General features: G+C 37.9%; 4 protein-coding genes and 1 non-coding gene across 6 annotated transcripts in view; 1 reads left to right on the top strand and 4 right to left on the bottom strand.

The window, feature by feature from the left end:
* si:dkey-20d21.12 (uncharacterized protein LOC556245 homolog) lies at positions 1-3,746 on the top strand. Its single transcript, XM_036212645.1, has 4 exons — positions 1-365; positions 2,837-3,025; positions 3,097-3,315; positions 3,454-3,746. Exons 2-4 carry the CDS (start codon positions 2,890-2,892, stop codon positions 3,588-3,590), a joined length of 492 nt encoding a protein of 163 aa, XP_036068538.1. The 5' UTR covers positions 1-365; positions 2,837-2,889; the 3' UTR covers positions 3,591-3,746.
* Positions 3,747-3,748: 2 nt separating this feature from the next.
* On the bottom strand, positions 3,749-7,379 carry hyal3 (hyaluronidase 3). Of its 2 annotated transcripts, none has more exons than XM_024293847.2 (6): positions 7,028-7,379; positions 6,489-6,924; positions 6,271-6,418; positions 5,014-5,140; positions 4,827-4,916; positions 3,749-4,747 (listed from the first exon to the last, which is right to left on the bottom strand). In XM_024293847.2, the coding sequence occupies exons 1-6, from the start codon at positions 7,274-7,276 to the stop codon at positions 4,460-4,462; spliced, it is 1,338 nt and encodes a 445-aa protein (XP_024149615.1). In that variant the 5' UTR covers positions 7,277-7,379; the 3' UTR covers positions 3,749-4,459. The 2 variants fall into 2 exon arrangements, with proteins under 2 accessions (XP_024149615.1, XP_024149616.1); XM_024293848.2 differs by having other exon boundaries at positions 6,489-6,952; positions 7,028-7,169.
* Positions 7,380-10,259: 2,880 nt separating this feature from the next.
* naa80 (N-alpha-acetyltransferase 80, NatH catalytic subunit) lies at positions 10,260-16,273 on the bottom strand. The gene is made up of 2 exons (XM_036212644.1): positions 16,122-16,273; positions 10,260-11,782 (listed from the first exon to the last, which is right to left on the bottom strand). Coding segments are annotated over exons 1-2 (816 nt in total). The 5' UTR covers positions 16,124-16,273; the 3' UTR covers positions 10,260-10,968.
* Positions 15,150-15,263, bottom strand: LOC112159873. The gene has a single exon (XR_002921553.1). It is a non-coding gene; the product is annotated as a U5 spliceosomal RNA (small nuclear RNA).
* A 668-nt stretch (positions 16,274-16,941) lies between the features above and the next one.
* The window catches only part of prkar2aa (protein kinase, cAMP-dependent, regulatory, type II, alpha A), a 44,831-nt gene continuing 37,399 nt past the window's right edge, over positions 16,942-24,373 (bottom strand). Inside the window, exons 6-11 of the mRNA XM_024293365.1 lie at positions 23,311-23,452; positions 22,771-22,872; positions 20,885-20,959; positions 20,746-20,811; positions 20,251-20,389; positions 16,942-18,183 (exon numbers count right to left, since the gene is read on the bottom strand). Of these exons, the coding sequence (XP_024149133.1) occupies positions 18,059-18,183; positions 20,251-20,389; positions 20,746-20,811; positions 20,885-20,959; positions 22,771-22,872; positions 23,311-23,452 (649 nt within the window). The 3' untranslated portion in view covers positions 16,942-18,058. The remainder of the gene's footprint in view (positions 18,184-20,250; positions 20,390-20,745; positions 20,812-20,884; positions 20,960-22,770; positions 22,873-23,310; positions 23,453-24,373) is intronic.

Here is a 24,373-nt window from a genome sequence, read left to right as displayed (position 1 = left end):
CGAGGGGACATTCGTGTCAGGAGGGGGCTGGAAAGACTTCCTCCGTCTCTCCCGAGTTTCTTTCTTCACTGACGGAGCAGCTGGGGTGGACGAGGGGAGACAAACGTTCACGAGGTGTCTGACCAGTGATCTGTGGCTACCGAGGACCCCGAAACACAAAAGCCTGATTTTCTCTTTGGCCTCCGAACGTTGAAGATATTTTTCCTGTTGGAATTAGCCTGGATTGACTCATGTGGCAGCTGGGAAACAAATGTTGATTTGGATTGAGTTTGTTCCTCCACTCTGCGGTGCAGAAACATGATTTAACAGCTGTGAGAACGACCAACAAGCCAAACCTGATCCAGGTTAAACCGCAGTGACAGCAGGTAGGAATAAAAAACAATGTGCTTGTTGAATACTTCATGTGTTGTCAGCTATTATGCAGAATTCTTTGACCTTTAGGGTCAAATTCCAGCAGTGTTCATGGGATTGATAACTAACTAAAAAAAGCTCAGATGAATCAGTAATCCAAAGGTTTTGTCATTGTAAATATCAAATGTTGTTGTTTCACATGATATGTGTGGTAGCTATTCAGTTTCCATGTAACTTTTATTTTTCCTAGGCTAACCTGTACATTTGTTTTCAGAAAAATCTTTTTCTATTATGAAAACCACAAAATAAATGTGTTTGTCCCATTGAGTCTTCTAGTCTAGCAAACTGTTTCACTTTTTTATTCATATTTGTGTAGTTTTTGTTTCTTTAAATCCCTAAAAGCTTACATTTTATACACACAACTTCATGACAAGAAGCCATCAGGGTCTGAAAGTGAAGCCATCAAGCTGTAATGTCACTGATAATCAGGGGAACTCACCGGCTAAAAATACCTTGTTGGTTTTGATCGTCGGATTATCTCTTATCTTCACAGGATATGAGGTATCTTGGTGTTTCTGAAAAATGGAATATAGACTGGATAGTCAGGCATGGCACTTCTTCGAACAAGTTCAGTTTTCTATTTAATTCCTCAAGTTTTTGTCTTTTTTCTCCCTTGAGAATTCAATCTTTGGTAGTAATAAACTTTCTGTTCTACTCCTCACTTTTTCATAAAGTGTTCCCAGTGGTCTTTTAATGACAGTTATGCTGTTTTTAGCCCAACTCATCGTTTTCCAGGACATAATTTTTTCAGAGTGGAAGAAGTTCATCAGGAATTCACCTCTTAGTTGGGCGACTGTTGGCCCGACGTAAGCCCGCCCCCACTTCCCATCACCAGTATGTTTACAGACTCTCCGGCTAGTTTACAGCTCCTAACATTACCAATAAACAATATATCAGAGCTATCCAGTCGTATAGTGTTTAGTCAGATGCCAGTTTGGACGAGGAAAACAAAGACAATCATGGATCTATCTGTCTGTGAGTGGATGCATCGGAATGGAGCAGAGCAGGGAGCTCGCCGATTGTAGTTTCTACGTCCCTGTTACAGGTTTTCTCCAACTGCATTTTGTTTGTCTGCTCCCGATTCACAACGATACAAATAAATACTCAAACACGCGATTTTTGGCTTAATTTTCATCTATCATGATTAAAATGCAACAAAAACGTGTTACAACATGATCTTTACAAGTAAATGTAAATGAGTTTAAACTATATGTATAAAAAATCAACCTCTTTGTGGATAAGCCCAGTGAATTTAGACACAGAGAAATAAGGAGCCATGTTGTTTTTAATTACACAGTTGGATAATTTATTTAAAGTGAATGGGGTCTAACGATCATTTTCAACAAGCCCCTAGATTTACTGGATGAACTGCACCTGGCTCGAGTTTGTTTCAATCTATTAAAATGTCATTTTCATTCTATATAAAGTTTTTTTTCTTAAATTTAAATAGATTTTCCTTTTTTATTCGATAAAAGGAAAAATAGACAATAGACACATGAGTTGCCAACTCAAACGTGAAATGAAAAGGAAACAGAAAGAAGAAAAACGTACATTGTCTGCCCCTTTTTAACAAATAAAAACATACACAAAACATTTTGCCAATTTAGGATAAAAGGAGAGAGGATTGGTGTAAAGAACAAAAATGAACAATTTCAATCATCAATTAGGAGGGCAGAATGAAAATGATTCCTGGGTATGACTAGCTATTATTTATACTAGATCGATTTCTAGACATTAATTATACTATTATTAATGTAGTTTTCATAACTTGATATTGTTGTGGCGCTTTTAATTGACTCCATATACTGACACACTATTCTGCTTTGTTTTGATAAATATTTTGCGCCTTTTAGATTAAATGTACTTTTCCTTTTATTACATTATGACAGCATCTGATATTCACACTATACATACATTTTCAATTGTAAAAGTTGACAAGGTCATTACATTTTATTAAAATCTTGAATGAACCTCTGATCGACCTTTTATTAAAAATATGCAGCAAAAATGAGAACATTACCGGCCAGTTGTTCTTCTAACACGATGGTGTTCTTGTCCTGCTGTAAAACTCGGTTGTTTGCAGATTTCAGGACAATTTAAAGGATATTTTTTCATGAATATTTGTTACTATAGGTCTTTATGAGGCCATTTATCTTAACATCAATTATTGTTGTTATTTATCTTTTAAGTGTATTTTTTTCTCATTTGTGGGATCAATAAATCTCTAATCTATTCTAATAAATAAATAAATAAAAATAATGAGAAGCTCTTGTGTCTTTGAGGTTTTTTGCCAAACCAGCAGATTAGGAAACATAAAGGGAGGAGCTTCAAGCATTCCAGGAAAAGTTTTCTTTCAAAGTTCATACAATCTTTCAGGTGTTTCATGCATTGATCTGAGATGTTTTTATGATTTTTTTCTGTCCAGGCGTGTCCCCTCCTGTCACCATCAGTAGTGACCTTTAATCCAAACAGGGAGGGATGTCACGACCTCCTTCCTCCCAGACCACTCCTCAGTTCTACAGAGTCAGTGAGAGAGATCTGACCGAGATCGAGCTTCATTCTGTGGACTCCATCAACGACCTGCACCGAACGCACCCTGAGCACAGCCACAAAGGTACACACGCCCTCCAGAGACAGCCTCAAAACTGCACACGCTTGTACTGACGCCACCGCTGCTGCTTTCAGGGGTGAGGCCTCCTCGCCCGGCGTACACCCCCTCCCCGAACGGTAACCTGTACACACATGATGGAACGGCGGCCAATCACAGAGGTCATCCGCTCGGCAGCAAACTGCAGAGTCATCTGCAGGAACTGATGAGGCCGGGCTCCTCCCGAGCCTTCGCCATGAGCTGCGCAGTCATTGCACTGCTCCTGCTGACAGTGCTGCTCATCTTCTACTTCTTAGGTGGGATGCCATGCTGGATCACATGACTGTGAAATCTTAAACATTCTAGCTAAAATCGCATTGTTTTGTTCTCGATTTTGCAGAAAAGTAACAAATCAAACTTGTAAACAAGCAGATTTGTGTCTGTTCCCTCTTTAGTCCAGCAGGGGGGAGCAATCCGGATGCTGACTGAAGCAGTGAGAGACAAGGAGGCTGCATCTGCAGAGCTGTCGCTGCTCCTCCAAGAACTGCAGGCGCTGAGACTCAACCTGACAGCCAGGAGAGGCGGGACATGAGGAGGGCATGGAACGCCGTGTGCTCTCACAAACGCTTGATTTCAAGGCTCAAAAGTGCAATTTGGATCACACGCTGCTGGCAGAGTTCTACTTCTCAAATGTGTGCTTTATTACAGTACTCGACAAAACATTTGCTCAATAAAAGTACTTGGATACTCTTTTAGAAGTATCTAAATGTAATTTATTTTCTGCATTTGAAAAAAAGAAACATTTGTTGAATTGTTGTTTTAATCTTGCTCCAATCAGGAAGCAAATGTTAAAGGATTATGAAGCAAATATTTTCCCTTTAAATTACTACATTTGGGGGTGGTTCTGCTTAAAAGCATGCCAAGCATGGCGAATATAAACAGTGATCTATCTGCTATCCTGCTTTCATTGAGCTCTACCACAATGTAAAAGAAGATAAAGAATTGAAAAGGATTCCTATAATTTAAATTAATTTATGATCCCGTAGAAGTCCAGCAAGCTTAAGTTGAAGCATTTGCAACAAGAAATTATAAATTATTCAGCTTTCACAATGAAAAATGATCCTTCTCAAGCACAGTTCAGCTGTTAATTTACCCTCTAAAAAAAATTTTTTTGTCCAAACTTGTTGGAATTTCTGTTTAGAAAATTAAAGATTTAGAGAACTTCATGAAAAGTTGTACTAAAAACAAAAACTAACGCTCCCTAGATCACCTTTTTTATGATGTTTCCCCTTGTTCTATTTATTTAGATTAAATTCCACTAAAACTCTCCATCCATAAATTAAATATTTTAAATTAGAGATCACATTTTTGATAAACTTGTGGCATCATTGACAAAGATACACATTTACAGGATATTATTATAGATCATTTTAAAATGACTGCTTGCAGCTGAAGGTCTGGTTAATCGTCCTCCTCTCTGCTCTCCTCCTCTTCCTCCTCACACTCCTGTCCAGTAAATCCTGCGTAACACCGACACTTGAAGTGTTTGTGAAAATATTTGCTGCTGCCGGAGTTAGACGGGCCGTCAGCGGCCGAAGACAGGCTGTGGCCGCAGAAGGTGTGTTTCCTGGTGCAGCGTCCGTTGCCATGGCAAAGCTGGAGGCTGCAGCGCCGAGCGTCAGACCTCAGAGACTGAACAAAGGGACCCAATATGTGGTGGACATAGTCTTTGAGGATGAGGCACTGTTGCTGAAAGGTCAGAGAGGATTGGATTGAACACCTACGGTACAGAAATTAAAAAAACAACACTCTACATTTGATCACCAACCTCGGATTTGGCAAACTTCAAGTCACCCCACAGAACAACTCCAGCTGCTCCGAGTGCTGCACTCTCCCCGAGTGTGTGCTCCAGGTCCGTCTGCACAAGCAAACGGGAAGCACTCAAGAGTAAACTGAACTGCTAGTTTTCAAAGTGTTTTTTCATGGGAAAAGCTTAAACTTTTGTCAGTTGATACCTTATTGAGAAAGTTGAGTGAGTGTGTGAACGCCAGTCTGGCGTAGGGAAGGACGGGTGTGGCATGGTCGGTTCTGTTGCCATGAGGCCAAAGTGACGCCACCCTCAAAGCTTCCAGCAGTCTGTGTCTGAAAGGAGAGAACTAGACAAGTAAAATATTCACTCAAATAAGCTTTTGATCTATTTTATAAGCACCCTCATAATCCTTTAATTAAGATTGTATAAAAAAATCTGTCGCGTTGTTCACTAGAAAAGCTGCATTACCTTTGATAATGCTAGTGTGAATTCTTTTTGCTGAATGTAGTCACTGACTGAAGCTTTTTGCTGAAAATGGTGACACACTTTACTTTGATAGGCGAAGTTTTTTGTTAAAAATGCTAAAGATATTTGCAAAATGTTACATTTGCTAAAAGACTAGAAATGTTATTAAAGACCTATGAAAGAGCGCTGAAGTTGACCTAAATTTCAGAAAAAGAATTGTAGTAAATTGCTTAAAAATACCAAATTTATGCCAATTTTGCAAAAACATTTAGTGTGTCGCTTAAATATGAGTTAAACTCCAAATTAGCCCAAAAAACCCTTAGGAGATTCCAAATTTGCCAAAAAAGCTAGTACATTGCTTAAATAGTAGCTAAACTCCGACGTAATCACTAAACTAGTCAAAACTGTTACCGTAATGCTAAAAGATTAGCTAAAGTCCTATAGCATATAAAACCTTAGTAGATTCCAAATTAGTCACAAAAAAGCTAGCTTGTTGCTAAATGCTAGCAAAACTCCAAAACAGCCTAAAATTCCTCAGTAAACTAAATTAGTCAAAACGTTAGCCTGCTGGTAGCATGTTGCTAAAATATTAGCTATTTTTTTTTTTTTTTAAATGACTATAAAAGATGGCTACATAGCCCATGAATATATTTAAAGGCTTGTTGCTAATATGCTTAAAATACTAAATTTGAATACTTTTTAATTCATTTCCTGTGGGGTATATTTTGCTCAATATTTTAAAAACTATCAAGTTTATGAACACCAAAAATACAAGCAGTAATGTCCTAAATGAGCTGAACATTTTGATACAAAGATTGCTGAAATCACTGAAAGTTCCAAAAAACATACTGTACACAATCAGAAAAAGGCCTTAAGAACATGTTAAAAACTCCCAAGACACAATTTTCTTCCCGTTTTTACCATCTGGATCAGCAGTTATGTGGGTCTTGAATATTCTGGCTGAAGCAGCATGAAGCTCTGAAGCATCTGCTCCTACCTGACCATCAGAGCTGCATCTGCAGACCCGGCCAGCCTCTGCGGCAGGTAGATGCTCGGGAACAGAGCTGTGGACTGAGTCCAGAGCCAGGCCAGCTGGTCATTGTGCCGCCTGGTACCACTGTGGCATTGACCCGTGTAGCTTTCATCTGTTAGTCACAGAAACAGAAATCTTTTCTACATCTGTGTGGATGAACATCCTGTTCCCATCTGCTTTACCTGAGCTTCTTTTTTGCTTATTAAAGCAGTAGGGAAATCCATAAAACCCCCAGAATCCTCTGGGGCGTTGTCTGAGCGCCTCCCGCAGCGTCTCCTCCATAAACATCCGAGCGCTTTTTTCAAAGCTTCGTTTGGCCAGCAGCGTGACCTCGCTCTCCGTCAGTTCAGGCCTCTCTTGCCTCACCAGCAGCTTGGACAGCATCCGGTATTTCAGCTTGCTGTCAAAGTTGTTCTCCCACAACGGCTGCCATTCCTCCCAGTCAATGACGGCCACGCCGGAGAAGCTGGGGTGCAGCAGGCGGGTCAGCTGTGACCCTGTGAGGGACAGGTGAGCAGAGAGGTCACCGAGCTGAGGGATTCCTCCGTTCACCTCACGGCCGTCGTGGGACAGGTACGGGTATTTCCCCAAGCGGTCGCGGTAGAAGATGGTCATTTTCTGTTTGGATCAGAGAAACATGACAGAACTTTTTCCACTTTTAGTTTTCAAATTATGGACATTAGGAACAAATAAACACCCGATTTAGCAGAACAGAACCCACCTCTCCCTGGAAATGCTGCTTAGGGTTCTCCACAATGCCAAAGTCTTCCAGGTCCAGTTGGACATCGTAGCGTTTCTGACAGTTCGCTGTCGGCATGTTCCACACCACAACGAAAGGCCCCCCCTGCAGTACTGGACCCGCCGCAGGAGGAGGAGGTTTACCGACCACATTGAAGCCGTTCTGGGACAGCAAGGAGGAAAGGGATGGAGAGATGAGGAAGGTGAGGAGGAGGAGGAGAGGAACCTCCATGGATGGTCAGCGCCTGATGTGTCCTTCCTGTCAGAAGACACAAAACATCCTGTTTGGATGACAGCAGACCTTTCTGTGCCGGGAACAACAGACTGACTGTAAGAAGGTTTTAAAGAATAGCAAACTTTAATTCATAACAACCTTAAAAGATGCAAAATAATTCCTCAATATCCAACATAATACACACAGTAAAATAATTTACTTATTTGTAAAGACTTACAGGAGTAGCTTTACAGCACAATAGTTCTATAGTTATTTTCTTTTACATACTGTAAATAAACTACTGTTAAAAAGTTTGGGGTCAATTGGGAGTTTTCCTATTTTTGAAAAAAAAAGCAAATTTTTTTCAATGAAGATAACTTTAATCAGAAATACACTTAACAGATCATTAATGTGGTAAATTATTTAAAAAATAATAATTATAGCAGCAAATGTCTGTTTTTTGGTGCATTATTAGCATTATTAGCCCATCACTCCTGTGTTCTAATGAACAATTTGTTTGCTCAGTGTTTCAGAAAACTAGTAGATGATCAGAAAACTCTTGTGCAATCATGTTAGTCCAACTGAAAAACAGTTTTGTTGGTCAGAGAAACTATAAAACCAGCCATCCTTTGAGTAGATTGAGTATCTGGAGCATCACATTTGTAGGTCGATTAAATCCTCAAAACAGATAGAAAAAAAAACCCTTTCATGTGAAATTGGAGAGCCTATTGTTGTTCTTAGAAATGAAGGCTGGTCCATGAGACACATTGATAAGAAACTGAACATTTCCTTTAATAGTGTGCAGTACTCTCTTTAGAGAACGGCACAAACAGGTTCTAAGTAGAGTGGAAAAAAAAGTGGGAGGTCCAGCTGCACAACTCAACAGAAAGATGATTATATTAGAGTCTCCAAATTAAAAAAAAATAATGTCTCACAGGTCCTCAACTGGCTGTTTTAAATAGCGAAACACCAGTGTCAACATCTACAATGAAGACGCGACTTTAGGATGCTGGCCTTTAAGACAGAGTAGCAAAGAAAAAGCATGAAAAAATAGGAACAAGATGAATTTGGGCAAAAGGACACAGATAATGGACAGAGGAAGATTGGAAAAAAGTTTGAGGAGTTTGGATCACACAGATGCAGAATAACTGAAAAGATGCTGGAACAGTACCTGAGGCCATCTGTCAAGCAAGGCGTGGGTAACATGATGGTATGGGGTTGCTCTGATGTTGTTAAGGTGGGAGATTTGTTCAGGGTAAAATTAACTTTAAATAAGGAAGGCTGGAAGTGCCCATCCAGCCAGTCTAACTTGTGGGAGGGGCTTCTAGAAGATTTGGCTATAATGTCTCCAGATGACCTCAACAAACTTACAGCTAGAACACCGAAGGTCTGCAATGCTGGAAACGCTGCAAATGGAGGATTCTTTGAGGAAAACAAAGTTTATCAGAAACAAAATAAAAATCATTATATCATCATTCTAACCATGTCAATGTCCTGACTATATTTTATATTCATTGTATAACTTATTTGGTAAATAACTGTCTGGGTGACCCCAAACGTTTGAGTGGCAGTGTATATGAATGTTAAGAAATTATTTCAAGAACATTTTAGACTAAAATATCTCAAAATATCCCAAATATTTGTAATATAATAAAATTGTTAGATTTTGTAAGAAAAGAAGTAGTGACACAAAATGACCACTAGATGTCACTTTGGATGAACCCTCTCATCGTCTGAGCTGCTGAAGAAGAGCTCACAAGATGACTTTTCTGTTATTCTGATGTTATCCTGATCAACGTTTTGAATAAAACATACATCTGTGGGGATTTATAAATTATTACTTTCCCTTCTTAAATAAAAAACAGAAATAATCTTTTTATAAATGTGAATTTTCTGTCTGTGTAACATAAAGGATGTTTGAAATTGAATTTTTCTTCCTAAATTCTGTTATTTCAAATGATACTACAGATATTTTCTGCAGACTTTCAAAGATGTCCTCTATTTAAGTCATCAGCATTTCTTTTTATGAAATATAAATCCATTTCTGTTACCCGTTCAGTTCTATATCTGTCTAAACTTCTCCATATTCATCTCCTCTGACAGTGTAACTGATGTCTACATGAAAAGCCAAAAAATAGCAATTATAATAATAGCAGTCTTAGATTAATCAGGAATCCTGGATTAAGTGTCATCTCTACAGTTTAAAAAATAACTTTTAATTAAGTCATTTTTTGAGACAAGGGTCTAAATTAGTTACTCCAGATATGATTGGGTATGAATCAATTACAATTTATGCTTTAAAAAAACCCTCTCGAGGGAAGTGAGTGAACATGGGTGATAAGTTATAAAATGCACAGCTTGGGTTCATGTTTTACTCTTAAATGACAATATCAGAGACTGCAATTATATTTTGAAACCTTAGACATTTGCTTTTAATGTGAAAAGCTACAAAGCAATAATAAAAATCCTTACATTTGATTAAAACATCAGTAAACTTAAGGCACTAGAAATATGAAACATTCTTATTTTCTTCTACATGTCAGTGAAAACTGTCACCAAACAGAGTAAATTAAATGTTTATTTTGTACTCATTAAAGTTTATAGTTGGGTCATTTGTTGTGGGATCACTAAAAGGAACATCTTTGCTTGTTCTCATCGTATTTGACTGAAATATATTCAGATTTTGAGTATTTTTTGTCATTACTATAGTAATGAACTAAATTACTCAGCTTATGCCCAAGTAAAACTGCTTTTTTTAACTTTTTGTTTTTCTGTCACCATGATCCACAGGAAGGTCTCTGTCCGAACAGCAGACCAGCTCAGCGGCCTAGTGGTAGAGTGTCTGGCTTTAAACTACGAATGCCGTAGGTTCAAATCCAAAAAGTAAAGAAACCACAACATCTGTGTGACACTGAGGCTGGATTCAGGGTTAAAGCACTGAATAGATTCTGTCTGCAGCTCATCAACAGATGAGTCAAAAAAAGAAAATGATTCATCCAGATGTGAGACAACTGATGGGACTTTAATGTGTAAAGCTGGAAATAAAACATGCTTCAACATCAACAGAACATGTGACGATGATATAAACTGATTTAATCGGCCGAGAAACATCTAAGATTATTAGAGCTGTGGGTTTTTGTGTCAGTTCCAGAGAAAATGATGAGGCAAAATTGAAACTTGGTCCAGACGGACAGAAAGAGGTAAAAACTCTTCTTAAAGTTCTGTTACATGAGTAGAAAGAGGAAGCTGAGTTTTCAGAAATGGGTTGAAGCTTCTGCAAATGGCTGAGCCACAAAGAAAAAAAAAAGAGAAGCTTCTTGTGTTGAAATTGGAGGTACACCGTACCTCAGTGTACGCACAAACATTTTACAACTTTTTCTTAATTTGAGCACATTTAAATTCCCTTATAGGTACTCAGAAGTCCCTCTAAGATGTTCTTCACCTGCGAGTGCAGCTCACGATTGTCCAGCAGTCGTTCGTCTTCTCTTGAATATAAAGATTTCTTTCAGTTGCTTGTCCAACTCTGTGCTTGATTTTAAACTTTGTGTCGGCATTTATCAAAACATTTCTTGGTTGTCGTCCTTTTTTCTGTGGTGGATGTGTGCATCACCCACAGGGATGGAGGGATTTGCGGATGAGGGTGGTGTCTGCACGCCGATAGTCTTCCTGTTTTTCTCTTTTTTGGATGGAGGCGGAGTCTGTAAAAATGCTCAAATGTCTTTGTGCATCCAAAAGATGGGAGTCCCTCTGGCGTCTCTGTAGGGGGTTTCAGTCAAAGTCTGAACTACAATCTGCTCTCCACATTTTGGAGGAGGAGGTGGAGGAGGATGAGGGGTAGATGGAGGAGAAGGAGGATGAGGGGTAGATGGAGGAGGAGGAGGAGGGGTAGATGGAGGAGGAAGTGGAGGAGGAGGAAGTGTTGAAGGGGGCGTCGACCCTCCTGAGCGCTCTTTCGATGCTTCATCTTTGGTGCTTAGTGATTCTTCATCAGCGGGGACTCTGGAGAGCCTCATGAGCATCGCCATGGGAACCAGCGCCATCACGGGGCCCGTGTTCTGCACCGGCGTGGACAGCACGTAGCCGAGGTGCGCGTAGAAGTGCTGCTTGTCGTGGGTGGTCAGACACAGACGCTTGAAGCCTCTGCGCCTGGCGTAGCGCTCCGTCTCCTCCATCAGAACCCGGCCGTAGCCCTTCCCCCGCTCCTCCTTGGAGACCACCACAGACTCGACGAACAAGCTGCCGCCGTGACCCACGACCCGGGACAGCCGGGCGTGTCCCAGCAGCCTCTCGTGGCCCTGCAGAAGGACCAGGCAGACGGGGAACTCCGAGCAGGACTTCTGGAGGGAGTGGACCCGGGCGGCCTGGCTTCTCGCCCACTCCGAGTTAACCAGGTCGGCGCAGGGGACCAGCAGGTCCGGTCGCTGATGAATCGGAACCAAGCGGACCTTCTCCTCTTCGTCCACAAGATCTCCACGGTCTGGGGCAAAGTGCAGATGGGGGTTTGGGGGGGCGGTAGCTTCAGACCTGCGGTGATCAGGGTTTCAGTCAGAATTCTTTCAGGTTCTGGAGCCCGGCGGGAAATAAAAGCTAGAAAAACATGTTAATTCAATTTGGGGAGTTTTCATTTCTAAAGTTCTGCATTAAAAAACAAGTGATCCAAAGATAAATGTAAAGTTTAGTTATGGAATCAACATTCTTTAACCCTTTAAGGTAGGGGTGTCAAAATCAATCCCACAAGGGGCCAAAATCCAAAACATGCCTTAGGTCGCGGGCCGAACAGGATAAACATTTATTGAACACCCTTAAACTACATTTTTAGAACTTTAAAACTAACTTTTTAACATATTTATGAAATTGATATATAGCATTACTTGCAACAATGCTAGTAAGCTGAACGTGGCCACTAAAGATGCTAGTACTGATAGCTGAAGATGATGAAATAGATAGCTAAAAACGCTAAAACTGATAGCTGAAAACGCTATAGCTGATAGCCAACTGAAATATTAACTAAAAGCCAAATTAGCCCAAAAAGCTAAAAAAAAACAAACAAACAAACAAACAAAAAAAACTTAGGTAAGCAAAAACAGCATGTAGCTGAAAAAAACTAAACTTCAAATTAGCCTTAAAAAACTGAGAAAAAAGCCTAAATTAGCCAAAGCAGCTAGCATGTAGCTTAAATATTAGCTAAACTCCTAAATAGCTTAAAAACAAATTTTAAAAGCCAAAACAGTCCAAAAAGCTAGCGTAATGCCAATCTTTAAAACTGTAACCTTTTAACATAATTATTAATAATAAAAAGGCAGGAATATTATTCCAGAATAAATCAACTTAAACCTGAAATAACTTTCAATGTTTTACTCTCCGTAAAAATATATTTTGTTAAGATTATACAAGTTAAAAATAAGCGCAAGATAATATCGGGCCATTAATAACAATACAATAAAATGATCTGGAGGGCCGGATCCGGCCCCTGGGCCTCAACTTTGACTCATGTGCTAAAAACAAAATCTTTACATACTGTAACTTTTCAACTTTTTCAGCTCGCGTGGTTTTTCTTCTTCAGAATCTACTTGAATGATTGTGTTAATGGTTGAAAAGTTACCTTAAATCAAAGAACATAAACACTGGAGCTCAGGTGTTAAAGGGTATAATGCCATAACCATCTGCTAAAGTATAAATTACAGAAAGAGGCAAAGCCCAGAAGGAGCTCAAGTCAGCGCTAAAAACCCTCATTTTCAGGGGATTCTTCCCATAATTCCATGTTACCTGCAGAAGCATCGTGTCATCTTCAGCTAAACGCAAACAACAGGTACGCAAAGCCACAAGGGCTAAAAATAATAAGAAGAAGAAATGCTTGAGAAAAAAATGAAAAGAAATGTAGAAATTATGTTTTGTTTGTCAAAAAAAGAAATTAACTAATTCTTTTCAAGAAATATTGATTCAAAAAACTTTCCATGCTGCAAAAACGGTCAACAAAACTGTTAATAATAATGGTTTTTAACTAATCTTTTGAAGTTACATTCTTAAAGTTCTTATTTAAAAAAACAAGCGTTCTGTTTTTTAAAACTTTCAGAAATAACTTTCTATAAGCAAAAGACATATTTTAAAAAATGAGGTAACTAAGTAGGCGTAGGATTATATAAGTTCGCTTCTTCCCATTCCTTTATAAGCAATCAATCAAACTCTGCTTGACTTTTGTTAATAATTACTATATCTAATGAATCAAATATGACTTAAGTGTGTCTTTGTTTTTGTTTGTTTGTCTTCTATTTTTTTAATCAATACATTTCATTATATTTGTAATGAGTTTGAAAATGTGTGTTTTGTCTTGTATTTTTCAAAATCTATGCTTGAAATAAACCAAATCAACTAATCAATTTAAAAAATGGTCAAAATGAAATAAAACAAAAGGAAAGGCAGAAATCTGCAAGGGCGGCAGATTATTAGCGACATTAAGGTTGAAATGTCTTAAAAAAATAATAAAAAAAAGCAGAGTGTACAGATGAGCCAGAAAATAATTTTAATGAGTTCTAATATAAAAGCATAAATACAAACTTTTAAAAATAGGCATCAAGTTATCTTGTCAAAAAAAATCATAATGACCAAAATGTTCTAAAAATGTAATAAAAATAATGTGCGTTTTTAAATGATGTCTAATTTAGCTTTTAGTATTATTTCCAGTTTTTAATTTGAAAACTAATTTAAATGTAAAGAAATGGTTGCAACAGATCTTTTCTGCAATGACTCAGTGCTTTAAAACAGGGAAGTCTTTAACACTTTTACCACAGCAATGAACAAAAAGAACTTTTTTTTCAACAAAAAATGCATATTTTTTCTTTAAAAATAAATAAATAAAAACTAGTAGTTTTGGGGATATAATGTCAGATTTTAGCATCCAGAATGAGTCCACTCACAGTTTAGACCTTGTGTTTGTGAATGAACATTTACAGCTTTTTGTCTCTTTTAACTGTCATTTAATTGCACACACAATAACATGAAAACAGCAGCTGTGCAAACATGAACTCCAGCTTGTTGATTTTAGTATCAAACAGCAGATCCTAAAACAGCACAAAATGCAGACTCACCGGCCAAAGCGAAAGGTTGAAACCAGAGAGACGACTGACTTAAGTATGAGCTTTAGGTGTCTGAGTGAAGCTACTTCACATTCTGCTCTGCAACGGGAAACTGACAGATGAAGGACTCACGCAAGAGGTCATGTGAATAATGCGACACCTCAGCTGTCAAGATTAGAATCATGAAAATACTAAATACTATATATATATATCTCTAAATTAGACTAACATTTTTGGTACTCTTTTCATACTAATGCCATTTTCAGTTCACTTTATCAAGGAGATAGAAACCATTTCCATCCCAAAAGAGGATGTGGACCCGTCGGGACAAACTTGTGTTCACTAGAATTTCTAGTTTTACTTCACGAGCCGTGCTGGGCAGATCCATCCAAAATATCGATAGTATCGATCTCAGGTGGTATCGGTCTCAGATAACGACTTTCCACTCTTTTTGGAAACTTTTCTTGAAAAAGGATTTTATTGATAAACATTTTGATTTTTTTGTTTAATCAGTTACTGGCTTATTTGGTTTGTTGACGGTTTTGCAACCACTTCTTCAGTTTTTACCTAATTTGAAGTTTTAGTTTAATAAACACACAGGAGGTTTCATTTAATTGAAAATAAAGTCTGAATTGTGTGTTTCATGTTTAACCGGGAATTTAAAAGAAGAAAACACAAATTAAACATAATAACAATTAAGATCTAAGAATGTTTAATCAATTGATGTTGAATCTGTCATTTTATACTAACACGTATGGATAGTTTGACACACTTATTGCAGACATTATGATTTTTATTTTTCTTGAACAAGGATAGAAAGCCCCGCGTTAGCAGAGCATCAAAAAATTGAGTAAAACTCTTGTTGTTCCTCTCCACGGAAATCTTTAGTAAAAGGCGAAAGATTTATACGATCTGAAGAGAAACAAGAGTGCTACCGAATATCTGCCAGTGTTCCGGACGCCATTCCCCGACATATACATCACAGTAACGGTTGGTTTGTTTTTTTTTTTTTTAAGTACAAAACAAGCATTGCAATAGCTGTATATTTATACAATAATTTACTGAAAAAAACGCACCGACAAAGCACACTGGGTAGTATTAATCAAAAAACGTTTGCATTGCAGAACCAAATGCATTGTGGGAATATGGCGGCGCTGTCTACATATATTGACTTTTTGAACCTTATTAAGTGCTTGCGAGATTGTTGTAAAGCTCTGATAAGGTTTTATGAATAAAAGACTATTTTTATTTTATTACTGATAGCTTTTAGACAAACTATATAAGCTTACATTATTCTTTTTTGGAATCGTTCTCAAGTATAAGGTGTGGATACGCAACGCGCATGTGCAGACATGATGGGCTTCAAAAGTAAGGAAAGTGTTCATAGATTACTATTATATTTGTGACTAGAGTGTCATTTAAATAAAGTAAATAAAACTAGGAAAAAGTAATTCAACTAAAATATCTTTGTTCAAAATAATAAAATGTAGTATATAATTGGCACTTTCCTGACTAGGACGCTGTAATATTATCAAATCCATCGATTTTTACACGACTTATTTTTTGTAGTAACATATTTCTATATATACGTAAGAAGATGTTCACATATGTTTGAGGACATAGTTTACTCGCTTTTATTTAACCTCGTAGTCATGGCTAAGATGTTCCTCTTTTAATACTCTGCTTCCATTTAAGGTAATGGGGCATACACTTCAGCAGTTGTTTTACATCAACAAGAATAAACAAAAACTACGTGTCGGCACTGCTTACCACACTCCACATTTACCTACATTTTAGGTCCAATTTCACGTCAACTCTTCCTTCAGTCAAAGTGCAAAAGTTTGCCCGACAACTGATCCACAGTCAGTTCAATACGGGCTTTGGGTTTTCATTCGGCGCGTTATCTGTTTCAGAGTCAGCTACTGGCTACTAGCTAAAGAGTCAAAGGCTTTAAATGGAATGCCTCTTTAAGAAAGGCTCAACCCACGGCCGCCCCCTTGTGGACCGGCGGGGAAGTGCAAACGACATTATTTTTGCATTTGGTTGGATAAACTTTGCGCAAATTCACTTTAAACGTAAAAACTATATATGTTTTGTGTTCTGCGAGGTTCTCTAAAAATTCTGGTTTAAACCAAAAATTCTACAACTCCCTTAAATGTCTTATGTGAGACTTAAATAAGCGTTGACTCTAAAAAGATCAATTTACATACCAATTCATTATTTAATTTGTCAAAATTAAGGTTTTACATTTTTTGTGTATTACAGCTACATTAACAAACTTTTTTTCTGGGAGGAAAACAGCAGAACTAGAGGCATCTCATGGCACAAAGATTTAAAATGACAGTGTACTTATTTTAGTCCATTCATGAATGAAATCCCAGCACAGTCGGCAGGGAACAACTTCTGGCAAAGACAATGAAAGGATGCATACAAAATAGGAGGATTTCTAATTCACAAAGCAACATTTAAACAAAATAAAACCCAAAGGAAAAAAACAAATACTTTTACCATCTTTTTGTGCGGTATGTTTGTTTTTTGTTTATCAATTTTCACCAAAATATCCAAATATGAAACCTGAGTTGAAAAGAAAATTTAACAAAGAGGCAAGACTTTTACCAAATGTTCACTTTATTTTTTATACTCTTTAAATCCAGGACAACTCATTCAAGGAATTAAGCACTAACATTTTATTACATTTTTTTCCATCTTTACATTTTGTCAGAGATGAATGGTGGATCTTAACATGAACTTGTGAAAGTAAAACAAAAATAAAGGAATATATAGTAACAATACATTAATATTAATTAATTCAATACAATGAAGAGTTGACAGAAGAACGATGGCCCAGAAAAGGTGGGGTTATTGTTTCGACGGCTTCCTCTGTGGTCCTGTAATACTCACCACCAAAAACTGAGTTCAATCACCAACAGGATAGGAAGAAATGGAGCAAACTCACAAATTTCTGCACCCCAGGTCTCCCAAAGAGGAAACACTTTAATTTAAATATTTTTATCAAAGCATCTGTTTTCATCATCATAAAATGTTTCTGAAACGTACGTTTTCTTTAAACTTTACATTTTTTATGTTTATGTTTTGCTTTTTTCCATGTTTTTTTTCCTTTTTATAAACTATTTTTTCAGAGAAGTTTATCTTCTCAACAATTTGTCAGTTTTTGCAGATGTGGCTGTGTTTGTTTGTGTGCAAATGTACCTTTAACTGTGTGTGCCTGTATGTGGATGTGTCCTTGGCTGAGGCTTGGAACAACGGAGTTGTTCAGAAGCTCATGTAAATGTAAAGCTTGCACACATGAAGAATGAGTTTAAAAATGCATGTATGGAGGAGTGCTTGTACACTTCATGTTCTGATACTGCTTAACCTGTATGGGGGCAAAGACTTTTATACTGAGAGGTCAAAGCTGGCTCAAAAAAGGTGTGTGCATGTTCATCTAACAGAAGACTGCAGTCAGCTTATCGAGGATGTGTATGTGCTTAAGGGAGAGCAGACTAAATGAAGTGTGCGTCTCTCAGTGTCTGCCATTGATGTGTATTTCAGGATTTTAGGATGTGTGTGTATGCAGATGACACAAATTCTCTTCTCCAGGCATTTGCAGCATCTGTGTAAAGCTTTTGGGCTCATTGGAGCCTCTGAATGAAGCGAGGGAGGACTTTGTTTTTGTGCATGTGTGTTTGTGTGTGTAAAAGAAGGCACGGACGGTGGTGTTGGAGGCTCAGTCTCTCAGGTCCATGCTGGAGCCAAACAGAGCCACCAGCTGCTCTTCATAGTGGGAGATGTTCCTCTTCATGATCTCCTTACAGGAACCCAGGAGGCGCTCAAACGCCTGAATGTCTATTACTGCAAAGACAGACGAGACGTCAGATTTATTTTATTTCTCCAGGTATTGAAATGTTCAATAAACGAGAGTATCAAATAACTTCTGTAAAATTCATAGAATCTAAAAAAAACTTAAAATCTGATGAATGAAAAAATAATTCTACACGTTAATGTGTAGCAAAAAAGGGAGGCTATTTCAGTTGTGGAGTATACAGTTTTTATTTGTCTTCTGAAACATCTGCAGTCATTATTCAGTAAAGAGTGATGACTCCACAAGGTGGTAGTAAAGAACTGAAATGGATTTCAATTTGAAATGAACAGCAACAACAAAAAAAGGACTTATTGGACACACTGGTGACCACATCCCCATCAGGATCCAGCTACGCTACCTTTGGTTATTGTTCATCTTAAAGACCCACTCTGATGAAAATGGTGATTTTTGGTGTTTTAAACTTGTTATTGTGGCATTTTTCTGATGATGGAGGACAGATATAAAGCAAGTTGGGTATAAAATGGCACTTCTGAGTTTTTCTTTTTTCAAAACAATAGTTTGAAAGAGCCTGTAGTTGTAATGTAGAAGACATGCTGGGCGGGTTAAAAGCTCCCTGCTCCGCTCCATCCGGATGAATCCACGAGCGGTCCACCAGATCCATGTGCGTTTTCATTTTCCCCGTCTGAGCTGGGATCTGGCTCATAACTGTACGGCTGGATAGCTTGGATATTGTTCCGATTGCTCCCTAATCGTTCGTCAGGTTGGGGGTGTGAGGAGTTGTAAGCTAGTGGGAGTGTGTGAGAACCATTGACTGTATAATAGAACTGAACTGAGTGAAGTACATGGTTTACTTCCAGCTCCAACCAAATTAAGTCAATTTAGTCTCCATTTTTCTACAATATGGAAGCTGCCATTTTGACCCATGCGACGTCAGTGAAGTGGTTGGTCTGAGTCAGTCTGAGTTTCTATGGCAACTACTGTCTCCAATCAGGAGTGAGCTCGTTAGTCCCCACTCTTTCCACTTTTTTGGGAGAATCTGTCGAATGTATCAAACGTTTGATGTGGGGGCCAGCAACGACGTGCTTTTATCATCTGATTGGTCCATTTATAGCTCGGAATAGCTCGCCATAAAAAATATAATGAAAACAATAAAATAGGATTAGTAAAAATGTGTTTAAAAACAGTGGAGAAAGAATGGTTATTCTGACAAATATAATGATCACTGCTTACTTCTCTAATGAAGTATTTGGGAATTTTGGCGAGGGAAACTCAGTGCAGTTCTCTTATACAGTCAATAGTGTAAACCATTGACTGTATATTCACTGGACAGCACAACCTCTTATATTCCAAATAGGAAGTACTTGCAGGATCCAAGCAGCCATAGATTTCCATTGAGAAATAATCAGTTGTTTCTCAGTCATTGTATTTGTCAGAATAATCATTCTTGCTCTGATGTCTTTTTCTTAACATCTTCTTGTTAATCCTGTTTTTTTTTATTTATTGCAAGTTTTTCAAGTTCTAAACTGACCAATCAGATGCCTCAGTGAAAGTATGTGGTGCCAGCTAGCCCGACCTCGAACGTTTGATTGACAGCTTCTCCCGAGCCCGATTTCAGACCAACTCAGACCAATCACTGTCGCTGGGATCCAAATGGCGGCACTGTAATGCAGAAAACTCATTGACAGATACCCCATGTAAACATACGGGTGATGGGAAGTGGAGACGGGCTTAGCCTGCACCCAATAGTCAAGCAAATTTCTACTGAACTCCTGCTGCTCTGCAGAAACTATGTCCGGCAAACGACTCAATTTTTTAAATTTGGGTTAAAAATGCCATGTTCATAATTAAAAGAGAGCTGGAATTGCTTTTAGAATAGATTAAAAGAGGATCGGAGTGGGTCTTAAAGAATTTACCGTTTAGAAATCAAGTTTACTGAAGGTGGCAGAGTTTGTAGACCTTTTGCGGTCAAAAATTATCTCAAGCTTCCTTGAAATGTCCATAAGAATCTTCAGATTCTAGGGATGACTTTCTGAGTGAATGTGAGATCCGGCCGATCCTGCTTGTCTACCACATGTGGTCGGTGTACGCGGTCTTACCCAAACACTTGATGTCTCCCACAGCGTAGGCTGAGGCGGCCCGGGGCTTGTTGGTGACCAAAGCCAGTTCCCCGAAGTACTGACCTCTGCTACAGCGTGTTATCTCCACCTCCGCATTGTCTGCGTGGTCGGCCTTCGTCTGCAGACGGGGAAGAGAGCCCAGAACAGGATTAAAGGCTGGGAGCTCCAGAGTGCCTCCTTCTCTTCCCCCCATGAGAAGCACTCAGCAGCTGAGCATACAATGGAGAATCCTGCTGTTGCTAGGCAAAAAAACAAGGAAGACTTCTACAGTCTGGTGGATTTTAATGATGTGTGTGGGATGCCATTGTTCTAATGTGCTAAACAGATCTCAGCTGATAATGGACTTTGATTAGCTTTTGTTCTGTAGTAATTCATGCTTTCAGATGAAACATTCTGTTTTTTTATTCATCAGGCTGTCAGTAAAACAAAAAAGGGAGAATAAAAACTAAAAAAAGGTAAAGAAAATAGTCTTACTTTACTCTTCATCATGATTTTGACCTCTCCAGATTCTACAATGTAAAAACAGTCGGCCTTATCTCCCTGAGGAAAGATCGGAACGGTCAGAAACACAGTATGTGCATGTAAAAAACAACAACAAGTGTTTGCATTTTACCTGTGCAATAATGCGTTCACCATCTGAGAACTGTTTCACTCCAAGAACATCCACTATCTTCATCCTCTCAGTGGCCTGAACACAAAAACCAAGAGGAAAAAAGAATAAATGTCCACAATGAGGTTGTTTTTTAACACAAATGCTTCCCTCATATGAACTCAAACTTTAAATTTTAAAATAGTAATACCATAAAACAACTCATTTAAAATAATATCTAAGATTCAAGCAGGTTTCCAATACTCTATCCCAACAATACTAATTTGTTGACATAAAGTTGTATCAACAATGTGAAGCTAATTTGCAATGTAAATGTTTGTACAATTTAGTTACTTAACCAGCTGCTGTGGTTCAAGTATGATGTTGCTAGCACATTAGCATGATGCTAGCAGCATTTTTATTTAGCTCCAATGGTCTTCTGTAAATGGGAGAAACCATTGCAGCTCTATTACAGCAGCTTTATTACTTTCTACAAACCACACAATTACATTCATAAGTAAATGTACACAAAAACATGGAAGACGGGCTGCACGTGCGCATTAAAACAAAGAACGTGGATTATTGAGCAATGGCAGAAAAGTCAATGGATCCGCATGAAAGCAGAGAGGATTTTTGATAGAGATTATATTTCATCATTTAAAAAAATCCTGAAACATTCATCTGGTCTTCTTGTCTACATTTTTTGACCGCATTTCACCGCAAAATGAACTCATTGGCCATCTTCACTATTCTGTCTGTACCAAATTAGAGATAAACGCCCTATCTTCACAGCATTTCTTTTTTTAAATTGATGGGGTTTTTTGTGGATGACACACTGATGAGGACGGCTTTAGGTTGACGTCATGAAATGGGAGCGAAAGGCGGAGCCTCAGAGATCGAGTCATTTTACTTCCTGATATGAAAAGAGTCCACAAAAGTAACTTTTATTTCATAAATACTTTCCGTATTTTTCGGACTATAAGTCGCACCGGAGTATAAGTCGCAGGGGCCAAAAAATGCATAATGAAGAAGAAAAAACCATACATAAGTCGCACTGGAGTATAAGTCGCATTTTTTTCAAGTAATTTATTTTACAAACTGGTTGAAAAAAACGATATTACATCATCCTGGAAGGTAAGTTATAACATTCATAAGTGAATAGAAAACAGGCTGAATATGTGTCAACACATATTCACATATTAGCATCATGAAAAAAACGAAAAGATGTAGCATTTATATAACATAACAGTTTTATTTAACTATAGCCTCAAGAACTCATCAACTTTGTATCTTTACTGTAATTAATTGCACGCAATCTGACTCCATATAACTAAATCCGTTAAATTCTTCGTCCTCTGTGTCACGTCTGAATAACTAAAGTAAATAAAGTAATTGCATAGATCACCATAAGAGGGCACTCTAGACTTACGGTCCATATCTCATCTCATTAAAAATTCGTATATAAGTCGCACTGGAGTATAAGTCGCAGGGACATTCAATCTATGAAAAAAAACGCGACTTATAGTCCGGAAAATACGGTAATTTGTTTTTTTTAGTGTTCCAAGGTAATATATGATCATGTATATGGATATAGTTTACTCTGAAAGACTTAAGAAAGTCATGGTATGGCTCCTTTAAACAACCAAAACATCTAAATGATATGAAGGGCAAACTGTGGCATTAATTAACACAATTTTATTTAAAGTTAATTAATTTTTAAATTCATGTGGTTGGATAAAGCAGAAACAGTCTTTAAAAATGTGAATCACTAGGGAATGAAATAAAACAAAACTATAGACTACTCTATAACCAATAAAGATGCAGCTCGAGATCTTATAATTTAAAGAGCTTGGAGATAAAATGATAGAAGCTGACAAATGAAATGTGACATCTAAACCACCCAAACATACCTCCAGTGTTTTGAGTAAGGGCACAGACTCGATGAAAGTCTCGTACATCCTTCTTTTCTTGGCATTGTTCTTGACAATAAGTCTACGAAATGTAGCACGATCCTAGAAACAGAATGAGAGAAAACATATTTAGATAAATGAGACAGAGAGAAAAAAAAAATCAAAATGTTGACCAGAAGACTATAAATGTCAAAGGAATGTTGTCCCCAGCTCTACCTCTAAGAGGCGCTGCAGCAGCACAAACCACAGTGCTACAGGAAGAGCTTCATTCATAGACTGCAGGGCCCCATTCTTAACATGTCTGCAGCTTAATGAAACTCATTGAATCCAATCTTTAAATCATTGGCAACAAAAGAAACTGACATGAAAAGACATTTATAGGCGCTTTCCAGTTTTTTTTCTCATAAAAGGGGTAAAATTTTGTAAAAATGAAGGCTGTTTTTGACAAACTACTCAATCCTCTTAAATCAAATCCTACAAAACTCCATTAACAGATCCTTGTTCCTAGTTCGGTGTGTTTGACATATTGTGTGCTCTTACCAGGCCCCATAGTGCTCCCTCCTGAGTGGCTATGATGGTGGCAGCACGTGGTGTGTTGTACATGAGTGCCAGTTCTCCAAAGCTGCCCTTATTGTTGTACTGACCCACGCATTTTCCTGATACCACAATGTCATAAATACCCCTAATGAGCAGAAAAGTAAAGAGAGAGAAAAGAACACATTTTTCAAAACTGAATTCAGAATAAACAATTTAATTATTTTTTATCATTGTAAAAGTTCCACACAATCATGTTTTGATCTATTTTTAAAGTGTCACTCCAACTATACATATATTTATTATATTTCCCAGTGGTCTTTTAATTGTGATTATGCGGTTTTTAGCCAAAATCCAAAAGCTTGTGTCATTTTTTAAACATGTTTTCAGCAGAGAAAACAGAAATTCGATTTTGAATGGAAGGCGGGACTGTCGGTGCAGAAGTTAGCTGTGCTAGTTTTCCCATCACTCCTTTGTTTACACTCTCTCTTGCTAGGGAACAGCATCTCACAAGGCCAAGCTAACATTAGCGTAGCAAAAAACCAGTGACCAAGAGGCCAGCTAAGACGAGGAAAATAAAGACGTTTAGGACCATCTCCAAAGAAAGTAGTCTTTTTTGTGTTTTTAACATGTTTTTGTAGCATTTTTCTCATAGTACAGGACCTATATCAAATAATTTACACTTAAAACTGCATTCTTCATTTAAATCGCATTAGATCAGGAAACCAGATGCTTGAAAGTGCTCAGACTGAAATGAGACATGATGAGCGTTAAACACTAGTGCTGTAGTGAATTGTGATCAGGTTTCAAAACTGTACGACTGGATTAATCCAATATTGTTCTGCGTTATTTTTGTGCCACTAATGTTAGGTTGAGGCGAGAAGTCCCAGAATTGTATTGCCAATGAGCTACTGCCGCTGTGCATAAAATATGTCTTAAAAAACGACAAAGGTTTTTTGATTTTGGCTAAAAACTTTATAATCATAAATAAAAGATCACTGGGAATAATTTTACGATAGAAAAAACTCGTCTGCAAGTGGATGTTTCTGAATTGTAGCAGAGAAGGGAG

This window comes from Oryzias melastigma, linkage group LG7 (assembly GCF_002922805.2).
Source record: "Oryzias melastigma strain HK-1 linkage group LG7, ASM292280v2, whole genome shotgun sequence".
NCBI lineage: Eukaryota > Metazoa > Chordata > Actinopteri > Beloniformes > Adrianichthyidae > Oryzias > Oryzias melastigma.
The sequence above is the reverse complement of the archived record's forward strand: the minus strand, read 5'-3'. Positions and strand labels throughout refer to the sequence as shown.

Excerpts from the sequence above, each read along its gene's own strand:
- si:dkey-20d21.12 (XM_036212645.1), top strand. The coding sequence starts at position 2,890 with ATGTCACGACCTCCTTCCTCCCAGACCACTCCTCAGTTCTACAGAGTC. Across the intron at positions 3,026-3,096 it reads CCCTGAGCACAGCCACAAAG|GGGTGAGGCCTCCTCGCCCG; the intron begins GTACACACGCCC and ends TGCTGCTTTCAG. Across the intron at positions 3,316-3,453 it reads GCTCATCTTCTACTTCTTAG|TCCAGCAGGGGGGAGCAATC; the intron begins GTGGGATGCCAT and ends TTCCCTCTTTAG.
- hyal3 (XM_024293847.2), bottom strand. The coding sequence starts at position 7,276 with ATGGAGGTTCCTCTCCTCCTCCTCCTCACCTTCCTCATCTCTCCATCC. Across the intron at positions 4,917-5,013 it reads CACTCAACTTTCTCAATAAG|ACGGACCTGGAGCACACACT; the intron begins GTATCAACTGAC and ends TTGCTTGTGCAG. Across the intron at positions 4,748-4,826 it reads TGAAGTTTGCCAAATCCGAG|CAACAGTGCCTCATCCTCAA; the intron begins GTTGGTGATCAA and ends CTGACCTTTCAG.